Here is a 14,209-nt window from a genome sequence, read left to right on the forward strand (position 1 = left end):
GATGGTTGTGAGCCACCATGTGGTTGCTGGGATTTGAACTCTGGACCTTCGGAAGAGCAGTCGGGTGCTCTTACCCACTGAGCCATCTCACCAGCCCCCGTGTCATTACCTTCTTAGAATTATCTTTAACTCCAAAATTGGTGAGGGTGGGTCAGTGAAGAAAGTAGTAAATGTCGGTTTGGTTTGCTTTTGCCTGAAGTAAAAAAGCACAGAAATATAGTAGAGCAAAAATCAAGTGGAAAGCTTGAATTCTGTGGGTTAAAAACATTACTTACACTTGATGTGTGTTTAATAGAAACATTGAGTTCATAATTGTAGCATGTGAGAAGTTAGGATTAGACTAGCTGGGGCTATAATCAGGCCATGTTCCCATCCACCCACCACCCACCCCCAATGAGGGGAGAGTTGAAAGTTTTGCGTGCTCTTTTGAATGAACCAAGTGCCAGTTTTTCTTTTGGATGCTTGTAGACCTATTACATGAATGGAGTGTGAATAAGCATGCTTTCTTATGGATATTCCTTGGTCTTCAAGTAAACTCAGAAGTGTTCATAAAAGCTAATTGTAGAAGATAGCCATAGTCTAAGCTGTTTTCCTCTCGTTCAGTTGTATGTAACACTTCCCTTTTAACATCAGTTCCTGTCAGTCCCATACAGTGCACTTAAATACCTAAGATATAGTTTATAAATGTTAGGATTTAGGATCAAAGGGTGGAAAAGACTTTGTTTCCAATGTGTGGGTTGTTTTAAATGGGGATATTGCATAAGTTTAATAGATCATTACTATCTGTTAGCTCCCTGAAGTGTTAGTGGTAGTTTTAATTATTCTTAATAAGTGAATCTTTCTAGTGTTTTTTTAAAAAGGATAGTATATCTTTTATTGTAGGAAATTTAGTGCTGAGTAGTACATAAAGTATTAATACCCTGATTAGTATTCCGATTTTTCTTTTAAGATTGCAGCAAAAATTGGGGGTGATGCTGGTACATCATTGAATTCAAATGACTATGGTTATGGGGGACAAAAAAGACCCTTAGAAGATGGAGGTAAGTTATAGCCAACAAGAATAATTCTCTTCCACGGTATTCATTTGATAAGATTTTCAGTATTGTTTATCAAGATGATTTATCAAAGCACTACTATCTATTGGTCTCAGAAAAATAGGATTTTGAAAAAGACAGACCTAGAAAAGGTAGGTATAATTTGAATCTATCGGAAAGTATTGTAATAGAAAAAAGGTTTTTTTTTTTTTTTTTTTTTTTTTTTTGGTCCTGTTTTAGGATTATGCTTGCTTTGAGTTGCACAGACTGTGTTAATGATATAAACAAAATAAAATTATAAGTTATTTGGGAAACACTTGACTGAATTTTCTCATTTATTGAATGAGTCTTTGATACTCCCTTTCATTCATTCAGAATCCACATCTAGGTTGAGGTTGGTTTGTTGCAGGCATCCCGTTTTTATATTGTTTTAGTGTTTTGTGTGTTTCATATTTATCTTTAAACATTGATTAAAACTGTGGATTCATAGTGTTTTCTCTTTTTAAAAAACATCAACACTTCTGCACTTAGAAGTGTGTACTTTTTTGTTTTAGTTTTGATGTATGTATAAATTTTGATATTCTTTGCCCTTTTGTAATAGATTCTGATAGCATATAGGACTGTATTTGTGGTCCTTTCTGGTAATACTTGGTTTCCTTTTAAGTATGTTTATATTTGCAAGTGAGGTTTTTAATATGCAAGAAAAATGAGCTAATGATGCTTCAGATGTTGTGTGTAATGTACTCTTTTTATTTTATGTGTAGATGGCTCTTGGACAAATCCGAGCAGTACCACACACTGGGAGGGAATGCCCTCTCCTTTTAAAGGCAGGAATTTTTATTTATTACCTGTGTTTAGTATGTAAATGTGAAATAAGCCAGTGGATTCGTAAGTGGACACAATGGTCTCTTGGTTTATGTGTCTGAATTTTTGCTGTACAAAAGCCTTGAAGTTGGGAGAATAATGTTTTGAGCTGCAGGCTGTCTATTCATATGTTGTATGCATTTTGTTTATCTGAGAACGGCAATCGTGTGGCTGCTTTGAGGTTTTGGTTCTGTAGTGAGATGCTTCAGTTGAGAGTAATAGAACAGTTTACATTGAAGCTGTCTTGTAACGTGAGCTTTCTTTTCTGGCATAGTTTTATGATCACTGTCAGATTCACTCATCTTTTCATAGGTCTGGTTTTTATGTAGTTCTCGCTAATTGTCAGTTCTTAGAGTGGATGAAGCATCATTAACCATTAGTGTAAGGTATTCACCAGCATTGAAGCTAAACAGTTTGTGCTGTATTACTCCAAACTAAAGTGTCTGTGCGTTGTTTAAACACAAGGGAATGAAAGAATTGAGGTTTTGTGGGTGTTTTGGTTTTTTTTTTTTTTTTTTTTTTTAAAATTTAAAATTTTTTATAAAAATTTTATAAAAATTTTTTTGACTGCTAAGAGGAGGACAGAAAGCTGAAGAACATTTCTGTTAGCTCTCGTTTTTTTTTTTTTTTTTTTTTTTTTTAGATTTTTGAGTCTAGGTTGAACTGTGTCAGTTTTGATTCAATTGGTAAACCAGTATATCATGTATTTTAATAAATATCATTATTCTTGCTTGGTGGGGGTGGTGGGGAGCTTTGTTTTTAATTGACAAAAAGTAAAAGACACTTAATTTTGCAGATCAGCCAGATGCTAAGAAAGTACCTCCCCAAAATGACTGTAAGTACTTTAAGCTGAGGTTTTGTTGCTTCTTTTAAAATTACTTGTGTGTACATAATGTATGTATGTATGTATGTCAAGATGGCGTAGGAATTCCCTGAAAGTGGACTACATGTGGGTGCTGAGAACTTGGTTTTCTACAAGAGCATGTGTCCTCTTTATCTTCTAAGTCTTCTCTCCAGACTTGTTTCTACTTTGGATGGGTTGTGAGTTTGGGGTTTGGGGAATTTGCTTTTGAGCCAAAGTCTCAAATACGTAATTCTGACTGCCCTTGACTTCAGAGAGATCTACCTGTGTAAAAGTATTTTTTTATTTGCCTGATGTAATTGTCATCTCTGAGCCTTACTGCCTCAAACCTTCTAGTTCTTTCAGAACTCTGGCGCAAACTCCTCTCCAAGCTGATTCAATATAGCTTCTCTCTTGACCTCTGCCTGAATTGCTCTGCTTGACCTCAAACTATCCTTTTCATTTTCTGGCTTATTCTGTTTTTACATGTGTCTAGCTTGTTCCCTCTCTGCAACCTATATATCTCTACAACTGTCCCAATAAAACTGTCCTCCCACCCGCCTGGGCTATTTATCTCTTAAGTCCTCTTTATTCTCCTGAGAGCTGGACATAATCCCATTCTTTTTGGAGTTTGGGGGTGGGGGGATCAGCTAGACAGGGTTTCTCTGGCTGTCCTGGAACTCACTCTGTAGACCAGGCTGTCCTTGAACTCAGAAATCTGCCTGCCTTTGCCTCCCAAGTGCTGGAATTAAAGGTGTGTGCCACCAACGCCTGGCCGTCTGTTTGTTTTTCAAAACAGGGTTTCTCTGTGTAGCCCTGGCTATCTAGAACTCACCCTGGACCAGGCTGGCCTCAAACTCAGAAATCTGCCTGCCTCTGCCTCCCAAGTGCTGGGATTAAAAGGCGTGAGCCACCACTGCCCAGCTTTTTTTCCTTTTCTTTTCCTCAAAGATTTGTTATTTTATATATATGAATACACTAGCTGCCTTCAGGCACACTAGAAGAGAGGATCGTATCCCATTACAGATGGTTGTGAGCCACCCTGTGCTTGCTGGGAATTGATCTCAGGACCTCTGGAAGAACAGCCAGTGCTCTTAATCCCTGAGCCTTTTTCCCAGCCCTAATTTTATTCTTTTGACTCCTCTGATTGATCACTTTGTCTGCTACTCTAAATTAAACATCACTTTCAAACATGAGTGCTTCCTTCTACAAACTAACTTCATCTTCACTGTTTGGGATTAAAGGTCTGTGCTAAGAGCATAAGCCACACCACAACTATAAGCGCCCCCATCCCCACCCCACCCCCCACCCCCAGTAAATAACACAATCTTGGGGCTCACAGTGTAATCTAAGTGATCAAATAGCCTATAAGAGGCATGCTTTTGTTTTCTCCTGTGCTGGGACTAAGGATGTGTGTGCCTTGCCATACTCAACAGAGTTGGTATTACAAGTGTCTAGCCGGAATTTCCTTACAGATGTATAGGTTTTTATTATATTTTAAAAAAAGAATGATTCTCTTTTACTTGGGAGTCATTATATATAAACACTGATGGCTGAACTGTGACTATAAGTTAACTACTCTAGTTGTTAGTCTGTGTGTCCCTTTCCTGCTACTCTCAGTGATGATTCAAATATGAATGGTCCGAATTCTTTTCCTCTTTTTTTTTTTTTAGATTTATTTATTTATTATATGTAAGTACACTGTAGCTGTCTTCAGTTCAGACACTCCAGAAGAGGGAGTCAGATCTCCTTACGGATGGTTGTGAGCCACCATGTGGTTGCTGGGATTTGAACTCCTGACCTTTGGAAGAGCAGTCGGGTGCTCTTGCCCACTGAGCCATCTCACCAGCCCCCCAAATTCTTTTCCAATGTATACATCAGGGAAAGTTTGGAGTGCATGGTATGTGTGTCTCAAATGAACTTGAACTTAAGCTTGGTTTTGGTTTTTTTTTTGTAGCTTTTGGAGCACAGTTACCTCCAATGCATCAGCAGCAAAGGTATAGTCAAAACTTTTAAAACTACTTTGCAAGTCTTAGTTGGATTGTATGTACAGCCAAGTTAGTCTATAATGCAAATGTCTGCATACCATTTTGTATGTGTGGCTTACTTCTGTAAATCACATTGGGAAAATGGTATAGAAACATTGGTAATTTGGAAAAACAGGTTGAAATTGACACATTTCAGAAAAGATAAAATAAGTGTTAAAGTGGCATTCACTCTGAGCGCTTGTCCTGCCTGGTCGGGCTATTAGGAGACGTTAAAATTGGATTTATTAGATTACTTTTATGTATACTCGTACATTATTTTTCTGTGAGGAAAATGTTAGTTTCTGTTCTTTCTTAGCAGATCTGTAATGACAGAAGAATACAAAGTTCCAGATGGAATGGTTGGATTTAGTAAGTAACATTAAGTTTTTAAGACAAAATATACTTTCAAAAATTAGTATAAATAATAACTTCTCCCCTTTCTCTACCTTAACTAGTAATTGGCAGAGGAGGTGAACAGATCTCACGCATACAGCAGGAATCTGGATGCAAGATACAGATAGCTCCTGGTAAGATTCCTTTTGTGTGTGTATGTGCGTGAGAATTACTTGTTGTTTTGTCCAGTTCTTACAGTTTTTTGAGAGTGGCTGGGAAACTCAAGTATTTTAAATTTCTAAATATCTGATATTTTTAATGTATTTTTTGCTTAAACTTTTCTTTTTATTTAATTGTAGATAGTGGTGGCCTACCAGAAAGGTCTTGTATGCTAACTGGAACACCTGAATCTGTCCAGTAAGTTTGAAAATGTTGTCTACTTACAATTAAGACTGTGAAGACTATAAGCTTCATTTTCATACCATCTGTAACCATTTTCGCTTTAAAAGTTTACATATTGTGCCTTTCTTAAAATAGGGTTCATCATCTGAGCCTAAGACATAGAAATTGTTAAAGCCAGAGACTAAGCCATAACTCAGGCATTTAGGTGCTTGCCTTCCATGTAGGAAGAACTGAGCTTAATCCTAAAACTAAAAAAAAAAAAAAAAGCTGGCGTGGTAATATCATGGCTCAGGAGTTTGACACAGGCAGATTTGAGGGACTTGGTAACCAACCCGCTAGCACTATTTGATGGGTTCAGAGTCGTTGGGAGACCTTGCCTCAAGGTCCCTATCACAGAAAAGGCACTGGTGGTTGCAATTTGACCTGTACACCTACCATACATGTCTATAAGGACTCGGAAATTATTAAAACCTGAATTGCCTTGCACAGATATGTTAATAACGTCACCTAAAACTCATGCCCGATATAGTCATGAAAATTTTTATATTCCTGTTTTTCTCTTCCACTCAATTCTAAGGCTCTGGTAAAACTACCCAATCTTTACCTCTAATTGTCTTCTCCCTACTGCCATCTCCACACTCACTGTTTTGACTGACTTGTATTGCTGTGACCAAGAAAGATTTATCATCCTACACTGAAATTTAACACCTATCCTTGCATTTTTTTTTTTTTGTCTAGTATTGAGATACTGTTTTACGTTCATTTTCCTGACTTTCTACTTCAAGAAATTCCTGACTAAACTGATTTTTTACTTCATTCCTAATATTTTAGGAGTAATTTCTAAGAGTTTATAGACAGACTTGGAAATTACATATCATAAAAATATCTTTGAAGCCGGGCGTGGTGGCGCACGCCTTTAATCCCAGCACTCGGGAGGCAGAGGCAGGTGGATTTCTGAGTTCGAGGCCAGCCTGGTCTACAAAGTGAGTGCCAGGACAGCCAGGGCTACACAGAGAAACCCTGTCTCGAAAAACCAAAAAAAAAAAAAAAAAAAAAAATCTTTGAAGGTCATGTTGTATTTTGTTAACACAGTGCCTTAAAAGGTTTGTACCATTAAAGTTTCCCCTTGAAAAGTTTATCTAGTGTGCCTCTCAGTTTCCTTCAAGCTTTGCTTCTAACGCTGCATTGACAGTTCTCTTTCCAAGGCAGAGGCTGAGTAGTGCACTGTTACCCAGTTGCTGTGCTGTGTGGCAGGGGGGATGGAAGATGTTTAATGACTGTGTTCACTTGGTGCATACAGACTTCAGTACTTCCTGCCCACTTGACTTGACGCGCCTTTGGTTTAGGTTCTTGCCTCCGACATGACATGCCATATGATCCATTTAGAGTACGCTTGAAACCTAAGATAAGACTGCTGACTCTTATTTTGGGATAAGTTGGGTTATGCTACATATTTTTATCAATTAATTTGTTAACAGATCAGCAAAAAGATTATTGGACCAGATTGTTGAAAAGGGAAGACCAGCCCCTGGCTTTCATCATGGTGATGGACCTGGAAATGCAGTTCAGGAAATCATGATTCCAGCCAGCAAAGCGGGACTAGTTATTGGAAAGGGGGGAGAGACTATTAAACAACTTCAGGTATCATTATATTGTAAAGAATATTATTAAGTCTTTTGAGGCCACTTTTTATTGTTTTTACTAACATATTATTTTCATGATTTTAATAGGAACGGGCTGGTGTTAAAATGGTAATGATTCAAGATGGGCCGCAAAACACTGGTGCTGATAAACCTCTTAGGATTACGGGTGACCCATACAAGGTTCAGGTAAGCTTCACTTTGTCTCTTATATATAAAGGCTGAGGGGGTGGACAAAATACACATTAAATTTTTTGACAAATCTTCTGAATTGGATAACTTTCTATTATAGCAAGCCAAGGAAATGGTATTAGAGTTAATTCGTGATCAAGGTGGTTTCAGAGAAGTGCGGAATGAGTATGGCTCAAGAATAGGAGGCAATGAAGGGATAGATGTAAGTAAGAATTCTGAGTCAGCAGTGGTGGTATCCTAATCCATGGGCACTAGTGTTTTCCTGCTTTGAATTAAATGGACTTAGCTTAACATCATGTCTCTTTTCTTTTTTTCTTCCGTGGGGTCTTTTTATCTTGTTATTTTTATGATCATTTAGTATATTTACCTTTATGATTATGTGGAGGTGAGTTTTTGAGAAATGTCTTTTAAAATATACTTTTACTTAAGGTCCCAATTCCAAGATTTGCTGTTGGCATTGTAATAGGAAGAAATGGAGAAATGATTAAAAAAATACAAAATGATGCTGGTGTTCGAATTCAGTTTAAGCCAGGTAAGCTTAAGGTATATTTAATGTTCTAAGGATTGATAGATTTTAATCTTGACATTCATAATTGGTTTGTCACAACTTACTCGGGGTTTTTTGTTGTTGTTGTTATTGTTTTAGATGATGGAACAACACCTGATAGGATAGCACAGATAACAGGACCTCCAGACAGATGTCAGCATGCTGCAGAAATAATCACAGACCTTCTACGAAGTGTTCAGGTGTGATAGGAAATTAACATTTTCAGTTTGCTTTCATTGGAAAAGTTTTTAATCATACCTGAATGAAAAAAAATGCCCCTCCAGGTTATATTAGAATCTGTTGGCAGTGTTAAAATGACTAACGTTAAATTGCTTTAAGGTAAACATTTTAGGGTAGAATTGCATAAATGTTCTGCCTTATTTACCTCAGTGCATCTGAACTTTTATTTCTATGGGTATATGTGCCTTGGCATTTGTGCCTATGGAAGCCAAAGGAAATTTTTCTGAAGTCGGTTCTCTATTATGTGGGTCCTAGAAATTAAACCCAGGTCATGGCCATGTATGGGTAGTCTCCTAATAAACTTTAAAAGTGGAAGTTATTACTTAGTTGACTATTTTTGTCAATGTTTGACATCATCTCTTAATTTCATTGTTTAGAAATACGAGAGTTGGGGATAATGTAATAGTTTGATTCCAGAGTTTATTTTGTTTTCTCCTTTCTTAGGCTGGCAATCCTGGTGGACCTGGACCTGGTGGTCGAGGACGAGGTAGAGGTCAAGGAAACTGGAATATGGGACCACCTGGTGGACTCCAGGAATTTAATTTCATTGTGCCAACTGGGAAAACTGGACTGATAATTGGAAAAGGCAATGTATTTTAAACTCTTTGTTTTGACACACTGGATACTTGTAAACAAAAGATGCTATTTATATTTTTTGGTGCATTTTAATAGGAAAGAGGTTTTAACATGGCAGCTAGAATAAGAATACTCTTTAATGTGTGTTAAAAATGGGATTGTGTCTCAACTGCTTCTAGGGAAAGGGGACCAAAAGTCTGTTCGTTACAAAACTTGATCCTAATTCAAATGGGTTTTGTTGGTGTTTTTTGTTTTGCTATGCATTTAACTTCTTTGTTACTTACTAAACCTGTTTATTGAAATATTTTCTAGCCCATATTAGGGTGTGTGTATAGTAGGGTGTGTATAAAGTAGACTTTAGTGTGCTTTGCATTAGTTCTAGATGGAAGAACAGACTAAATAGAAAATCCTAACATTATTGTCCAGTGGAATGCTACAAAACTGTTTAATGGGCAAAGTAATAGGTGTTTGGGGTTTTTTTTGTTTTGTTTTGTTTTGTTTTTTAAAATAGTATTTCTGCCAGACATGGTGACAGACACCTTTAATCCCAGCTCTTAGTAGGCAGATGCAGGTGTTTCTCTGTGAGTTTGAAGCCAGCATGGTCTACAGGGTGAGTTATAGGACAACCAGGGCCACACAGAGACCCTTGTCTTAGGACAAAAAGTATTGCTTGCATTCTGTGAACTTAGTGTCTTGTGGTTTTAGGAGGTGAAACCATAAAAAGCATAAGCCAACAGTCTGGTGCAAGAATAGAGCTGCAGAGAAATCCTCCACCTAATGCAGATCCCAATATGAAGTTATTTACAATTCGGGGCACTCCACAGCAAATAGACTATGCTCGACAACTCATAGAAGAGAAGATTGGGGTAAGTGTACTCTCATTTATAGCATAGTTCCTAGTAACTTTAAAACGTACTAGATCAAATGTACTGTGGGAAAATACATAATTTCTAATAGGAAACTGCAGGTATTGTGATATATGTATATACATACATTAACATAGGAAAGATATCCAAAATACAAGAGCCATGAACTCAGAAATTCGCCTGCCTCTGCCTATCAAGTGCTGGGATTAAAGGCGTGGGCCACCACACCCAGCTGAGAATACCATGTGTTAAGTTGTCCCTTGATATGCAATTTGCAGAATATACTCTCAGTAGTTGTCTAACATTAGGGAAGTAAAGGGAACTAGGCAGTCTTGTTTTTAAAAGAAAATCATAAAAAAAGTAAGAAACACGGAAAGACTAAAAGCTGAAAGGACTCTGCTGGTGCTGAGGGTTTCAGTGAGTTTTACATGTCATGATGACATTTTATTTTTTGCGTCATAATGCGGAGGGTGAATGTAAATTTGTTATGTAAGCGTAGAAATGGAAGAGTAGCTGGACTTTGAATTACTCAACCATTACATTGTTTGAGTGTCTTTAGTTATTGTTTGTGTTTTCTTTTCCTTTTTTTTAATAATAGGGCCCAGTAAATCCTTTAGGGCCACCTGTACCCCATGGGCCCCATGGGGTTCCAGGTCCTCATGGGCCTCCTGGACCTCCAGGGCCGGGAACTCCAATGGGACCATACAACCCTGCACCTTACAATCCAGGACCTCCTGGCCCAGCTCCTCAGTAAGTACCACACTTGGTTGGTTCTGGGCTTTCCCTAAAGACCTAGGAATTGGGGGCTGGAGAGATGATGATGGCTCAGCAGTGCAGAGCACTTGTTCCTCTTGCAGAGGGACCTGAGATCACTTCCCAGCACCACACAGGGGTCCGCAACCATTCGTGACAGGTTCCAGGGTATCTTGACAGCGACACTAGGCATACATAGCTGCATATACATACATGCAATACATGCAAAGGCAAAACCTACACATAAAATAAATAAAGCTGGCTTTTATTAATGGTATTTGTGTTTTGTTCCCCACCCCTAGCGGTCCTCCAGCCCCATATGCTCCCCAGGGATGGGGAAATGCGTATCCACATTGGCAGCAACAGGCTCCTCCTGACCCAGGTAAAGGGTAATCTACTATTAATATGCTAGCTTCATTGTATACTGCTGGTCACAGTCCTAAACTACCTACTGCATGTGCAATCTTTTAAGGCACTTCCCCTGCAGTGTAAGATGACACTGCTGTCTAGTATGTTGTGACTTTATTCATAGTAGTCCATATTTATAAAATAATGTGTCTAGCACTACTGCATTCTCAAATAATAAGATAAGTGTAAATTATTTCATTTCTGATGAGGTGCCTTAAAATTAGGTCCCTTAATTACCAAAACAGGAGAGTACATTTATTTTTCTCTCTTGTAATCTGGATTTTCTATAGCATGGTGTTCTCATTATATCCTCCCATACTGGTTTTGTTTCTACTCCATCATGATCAAGAATCAACTTGGAAATAGGACTTTTTTCTTTGTTTTTCTTTTATTTTTCACTTTGCAGCCCCTGTAGTTTGATTCATATGAAAAGTTTGAAAGAGCGTGTTCTGAGTTATAGATTTCTACGTAGTGTACTTTTTAAAAATCAAAGTTGATTTAGATGTAATTGCTTTGTTGGATTTGTTAAATGTTTTAATATTTTAATGTATGTTAAATTCATAGGAACTTTTCTCAGTCACCAAATAACCACAACTTCTATTCATTTAAGAAACAACCTGAGCCGCCGGGCGGAGGTGGTGAACACCATTAGTCCCAGCACACAGGAGACAGAAGCAGGCAGATCTCTGAGTTCAAGGACAGCCTGATCTACAGAGCATGTTCAAGGATAGCCAGGGACACACAGGAAAAATCCTGTCTCAAGAGAGAGAGAGAAAAAAAGAAAAAGAAATAACTTTAATTGTGGTGGCATCTGAATATGAAAGTTGAGTGTCGATTAGCAAAAGAGAGTGCATTCCCAGGGCAGACAAGAAGCATCAGCTATGACTTCCTTTGTAAGGGTTTTTAAATGAATCTTCTCCTTCTAACAAGCATTTAGACATGGCATGATCAAATAGAGTTGGAACAGGTTAAATTGAAGGTTTTATATGGATAATTCAGTTTCATAGGATTGCTCAAATGAGTGATGTTTGATACTAGCACTGTAAGGTCTGGTCAGTGAGTGTGACTTCCAGCATTACCTGGCAGACTGACTGCTCTCAGGTGTATCCACAAGTTACTGACTCGGGGCAATATGTTGCTTAAATTTGACTTAGAAGTATACAGTATTTTATTGTCTGCATTTTCAAGAAACTGCTGCTGTGAGGTTGAGATTTATATAGATGTCAAGAATTTAATCTTAATCTTAAATGGATAATATGTGAATTCATCCTATGTAAAAGAATAATGAGCTTAGTACCTGCTAGTTGCAAGTCAAAAGAAAAGATTTGGGTTTTGGGGGTTTGGTTTGGTTTGGTTTGGTTTTTGAGTTACGAAGATGAGCTTAGTGCCGAGGATGCTGGTTGTGGTGACTTTTGAATAGGGCAGCAGCTAAAACTTGAGTATTGGGGGATGCTAAAAGAATTAACAGAAAGGATAAGCCACAGTGCTGGGGATAAGCATTAGAGCCTGAGTTCTATCCGTCCCACCTATTTTAAAGAAAAATAAATAAAGTGCTTTAATAAAGCTTGTAAAAGGATCCGTAAAGTTTCCTGGCCTGCTCTTATAACCAAATCTGTGAGCTCTGGGTTCAGAGAGAAATCCTATCTCAAAAAATTAGGAAAGAAGGCTGGGGAAAAGGCTCAGTGGATAAGAAAAGTAATGACTGCTCTTCCAGAGGTCCTGAGTTCAATTCCCAGCAACCACATGGTGGTTCACAACCATCTGCAATGGGATCTGATGCCCTCTGCTGCTGTGTCTGAAGACAGCTTCAAGTGTACTCATATAAAAAAAAAATTATTTAAAAAAAAGTAGGAAGGGTGTCAGAGAGGTAGCTCAGTGATTATTATAAAGGTCTTCCTGCTCTTTCAGAGGATGCAAGTTGAGATCCAGTTACTCTCACACCTTCGGGTTCTCTTTAGTAACCCACATTTGTGTAGATACACACAGGTACACAGATACACATAACTAGAAATGGAACTAGTATAGATAAAACAAGGTGAAAATGATTAGGGAGAACATCCAGAATCAGCACACACATAAACAAACATGCTGCTACACAATGGCTGAGCTGGGGGAGGAGGGCCAGATCATGAAAGGTACTTACAACAGAGGGGCACACACATGTAGCCCAGAAACAGGAAAAGTAGAGGAAGAAAAGGTAACTGTTGGAAATCGGCCTGTGTTAAATGGGGCATGGTCTTTAAAATGTGTACAGGAGATTTCAAATGATCAACTATGCTTGAAGTATCCTAAAGGTGATAGAAAAGGTATAGAGCAGGAATTTCAGGATTGTGACTGAAATAAATAGAAAGTGCATGTATCTAACCTTTGTTTCTTTCTTGTACAAATTAGTCCATAACTGCCTGCTATACAGAGTGTTGCACTTTGCAGCTTAACTTGTTGGGGGAAAAAGCAAAGACATGGGATTGAGCTGAGACAAACCATTGGGTTGGAAGCCAAAAGATCATCCAACCATTTATATACCAGTTCCACAGATAACTAGTAAATTACCTAATACCCGTAACCTAGAAAATTACTAAATTCCCGAGGCTGACGTTTCTGAACTAAAAGCCAAGTGATGATGATGATAATACTAGAAAATTTTGAAAGTTTCCATTTGCTATTAATAACTTCTGAGCCTATTTGTCAGGAATCACCAAAGGTAAGGGTTGGTTTCTAGAGTTTACATATGAACCTTGAAACCTTTGTTTGTTTTTAAATTGTAGCCAAGGCAGGAACAGATCCAAACTCCGCAGCTTGGGCTGCGTATTATGCTCACTATTACCAACAGCAGGCACAGCCCCCACCTGCAGCTCCTGCTGGTGCACCAGCTACAACCCAAACTAATGGACAAGGTAACTACGGTAATGAAGGATTTTATTTCCTATTTTAAAGCTATAGTTTGTGTTTGGATTCATGTATGAAGTCATAACAAAACTTTCTTTCAGTCCTGAGAATTGTTGGGTCTTGTGCATGATGGTGTCATTAGGTTAGATCCTTGGGCCTAAGGTTTTGAAGACTCAGTTGTGACTTTGGGTAAGCAAAATAAGTCAAATAATAGTTGGAAGAATAATGCCTTAAATAGTGAGACTGTTAACTGTCCTCCCCCCACCCCCATTTACTCCACTACCCTGATAGATGTCTGTTATAATAGTTCTGAAGAGAGCTACTGAAAACTGTACTTGGAGACATAAAATTATATCACCTTTCTACAGACCCGTATATTCATTCCAAAATAAATGACCATCATGGACTTTAAAGTCAGTTACTCGTCATTGATATACCACTGATACACACAGCCCTTGCTTAGATCACCAACTGACCCCGTGTTTTCATTAGGGTCCATTAAGTCTCATCAAGCTAGAGCACTTTCTTGGTCGTCTTTTATGCCTCTAATAAGAGGATAACTCAGCAATTAGATAGCTGCCAAGCTATAGAGTTACTAAC

At 38.1% G+C, this 14,209-nt stretch overlaps 1 protein-coding gene across 7 annotated transcripts in view; it reads left to right on the forward strand.

The window, feature by feature from the left end:
- Positions 1-14,209, forward strand: part of Fubp1 (far upstream element binding protein 1) — a 23,614-nt gene that overhangs the window by 2,852 nt on the left and 6,553 nt on the right. The window contains exons 2-18 of one of the 7 annotated variants that reach the window (XM_029475381.1): positions 950-1,040; positions 1,799-1,861; positions 2,695-2,733; positions 4,697-4,736; positions 5,083-5,135; positions 5,222-5,293; positions 5,459-5,516; positions 6,980-7,142; positions 7,232-7,330; positions 7,434-7,535; positions 7,763-7,865; positions 7,980-8,080; positions 8,565-8,706; positions 9,402-9,562; positions 10,161-10,312; positions 10,618-10,697; positions 13,489-13,617. In XM_029475381.1, coding sequence (XP_029331241.1) covers positions 950-1,040; positions 1,799-1,861; positions 2,695-2,733; positions 4,697-4,736; positions 5,083-5,135; positions 5,222-5,293; positions 5,459-5,516; positions 6,980-7,142; positions 7,232-7,330; positions 7,434-7,535; positions 7,763-7,865; positions 7,980-8,080; positions 8,565-8,706; positions 9,402-9,562; positions 10,161-10,312; positions 10,618-10,697; positions 13,489-13,617 — 1,648 coding nt within the window. Of the gene's footprint in view, positions 1-949; positions 1,041-1,798; positions 1,862-2,694; positions 2,734-4,696; positions 4,737-5,082; positions 5,136-5,221; positions 5,294-5,458; positions 5,517-6,979; positions 7,143-7,231; positions 7,331-7,433; positions 7,536-7,762; positions 7,866-7,979; positions 8,081-8,564; positions 8,707-9,401; positions 9,563-10,160; positions 10,313-10,617; positions 10,698-13,488; positions 13,627-14,209 lie in introns of all 7 variants that reach the window. The other 6 variants (XM_029475379.1, XM_029475380.1, XM_021158430.2 and 3 more) reach the window with 6 other exon arrangements.

Source organism: Mus caroli, chromosome 3 (genome assembly GCF_900094665.2).
Source record: "Mus caroli chromosome 3, CAROLI_EIJ_v1.1, whole genome shotgun sequence".
Taxonomy (NCBI): Eukaryota; Metazoa; Chordata; class Mammalia; order Rodentia; family Muridae; genus Mus; species Mus caroli.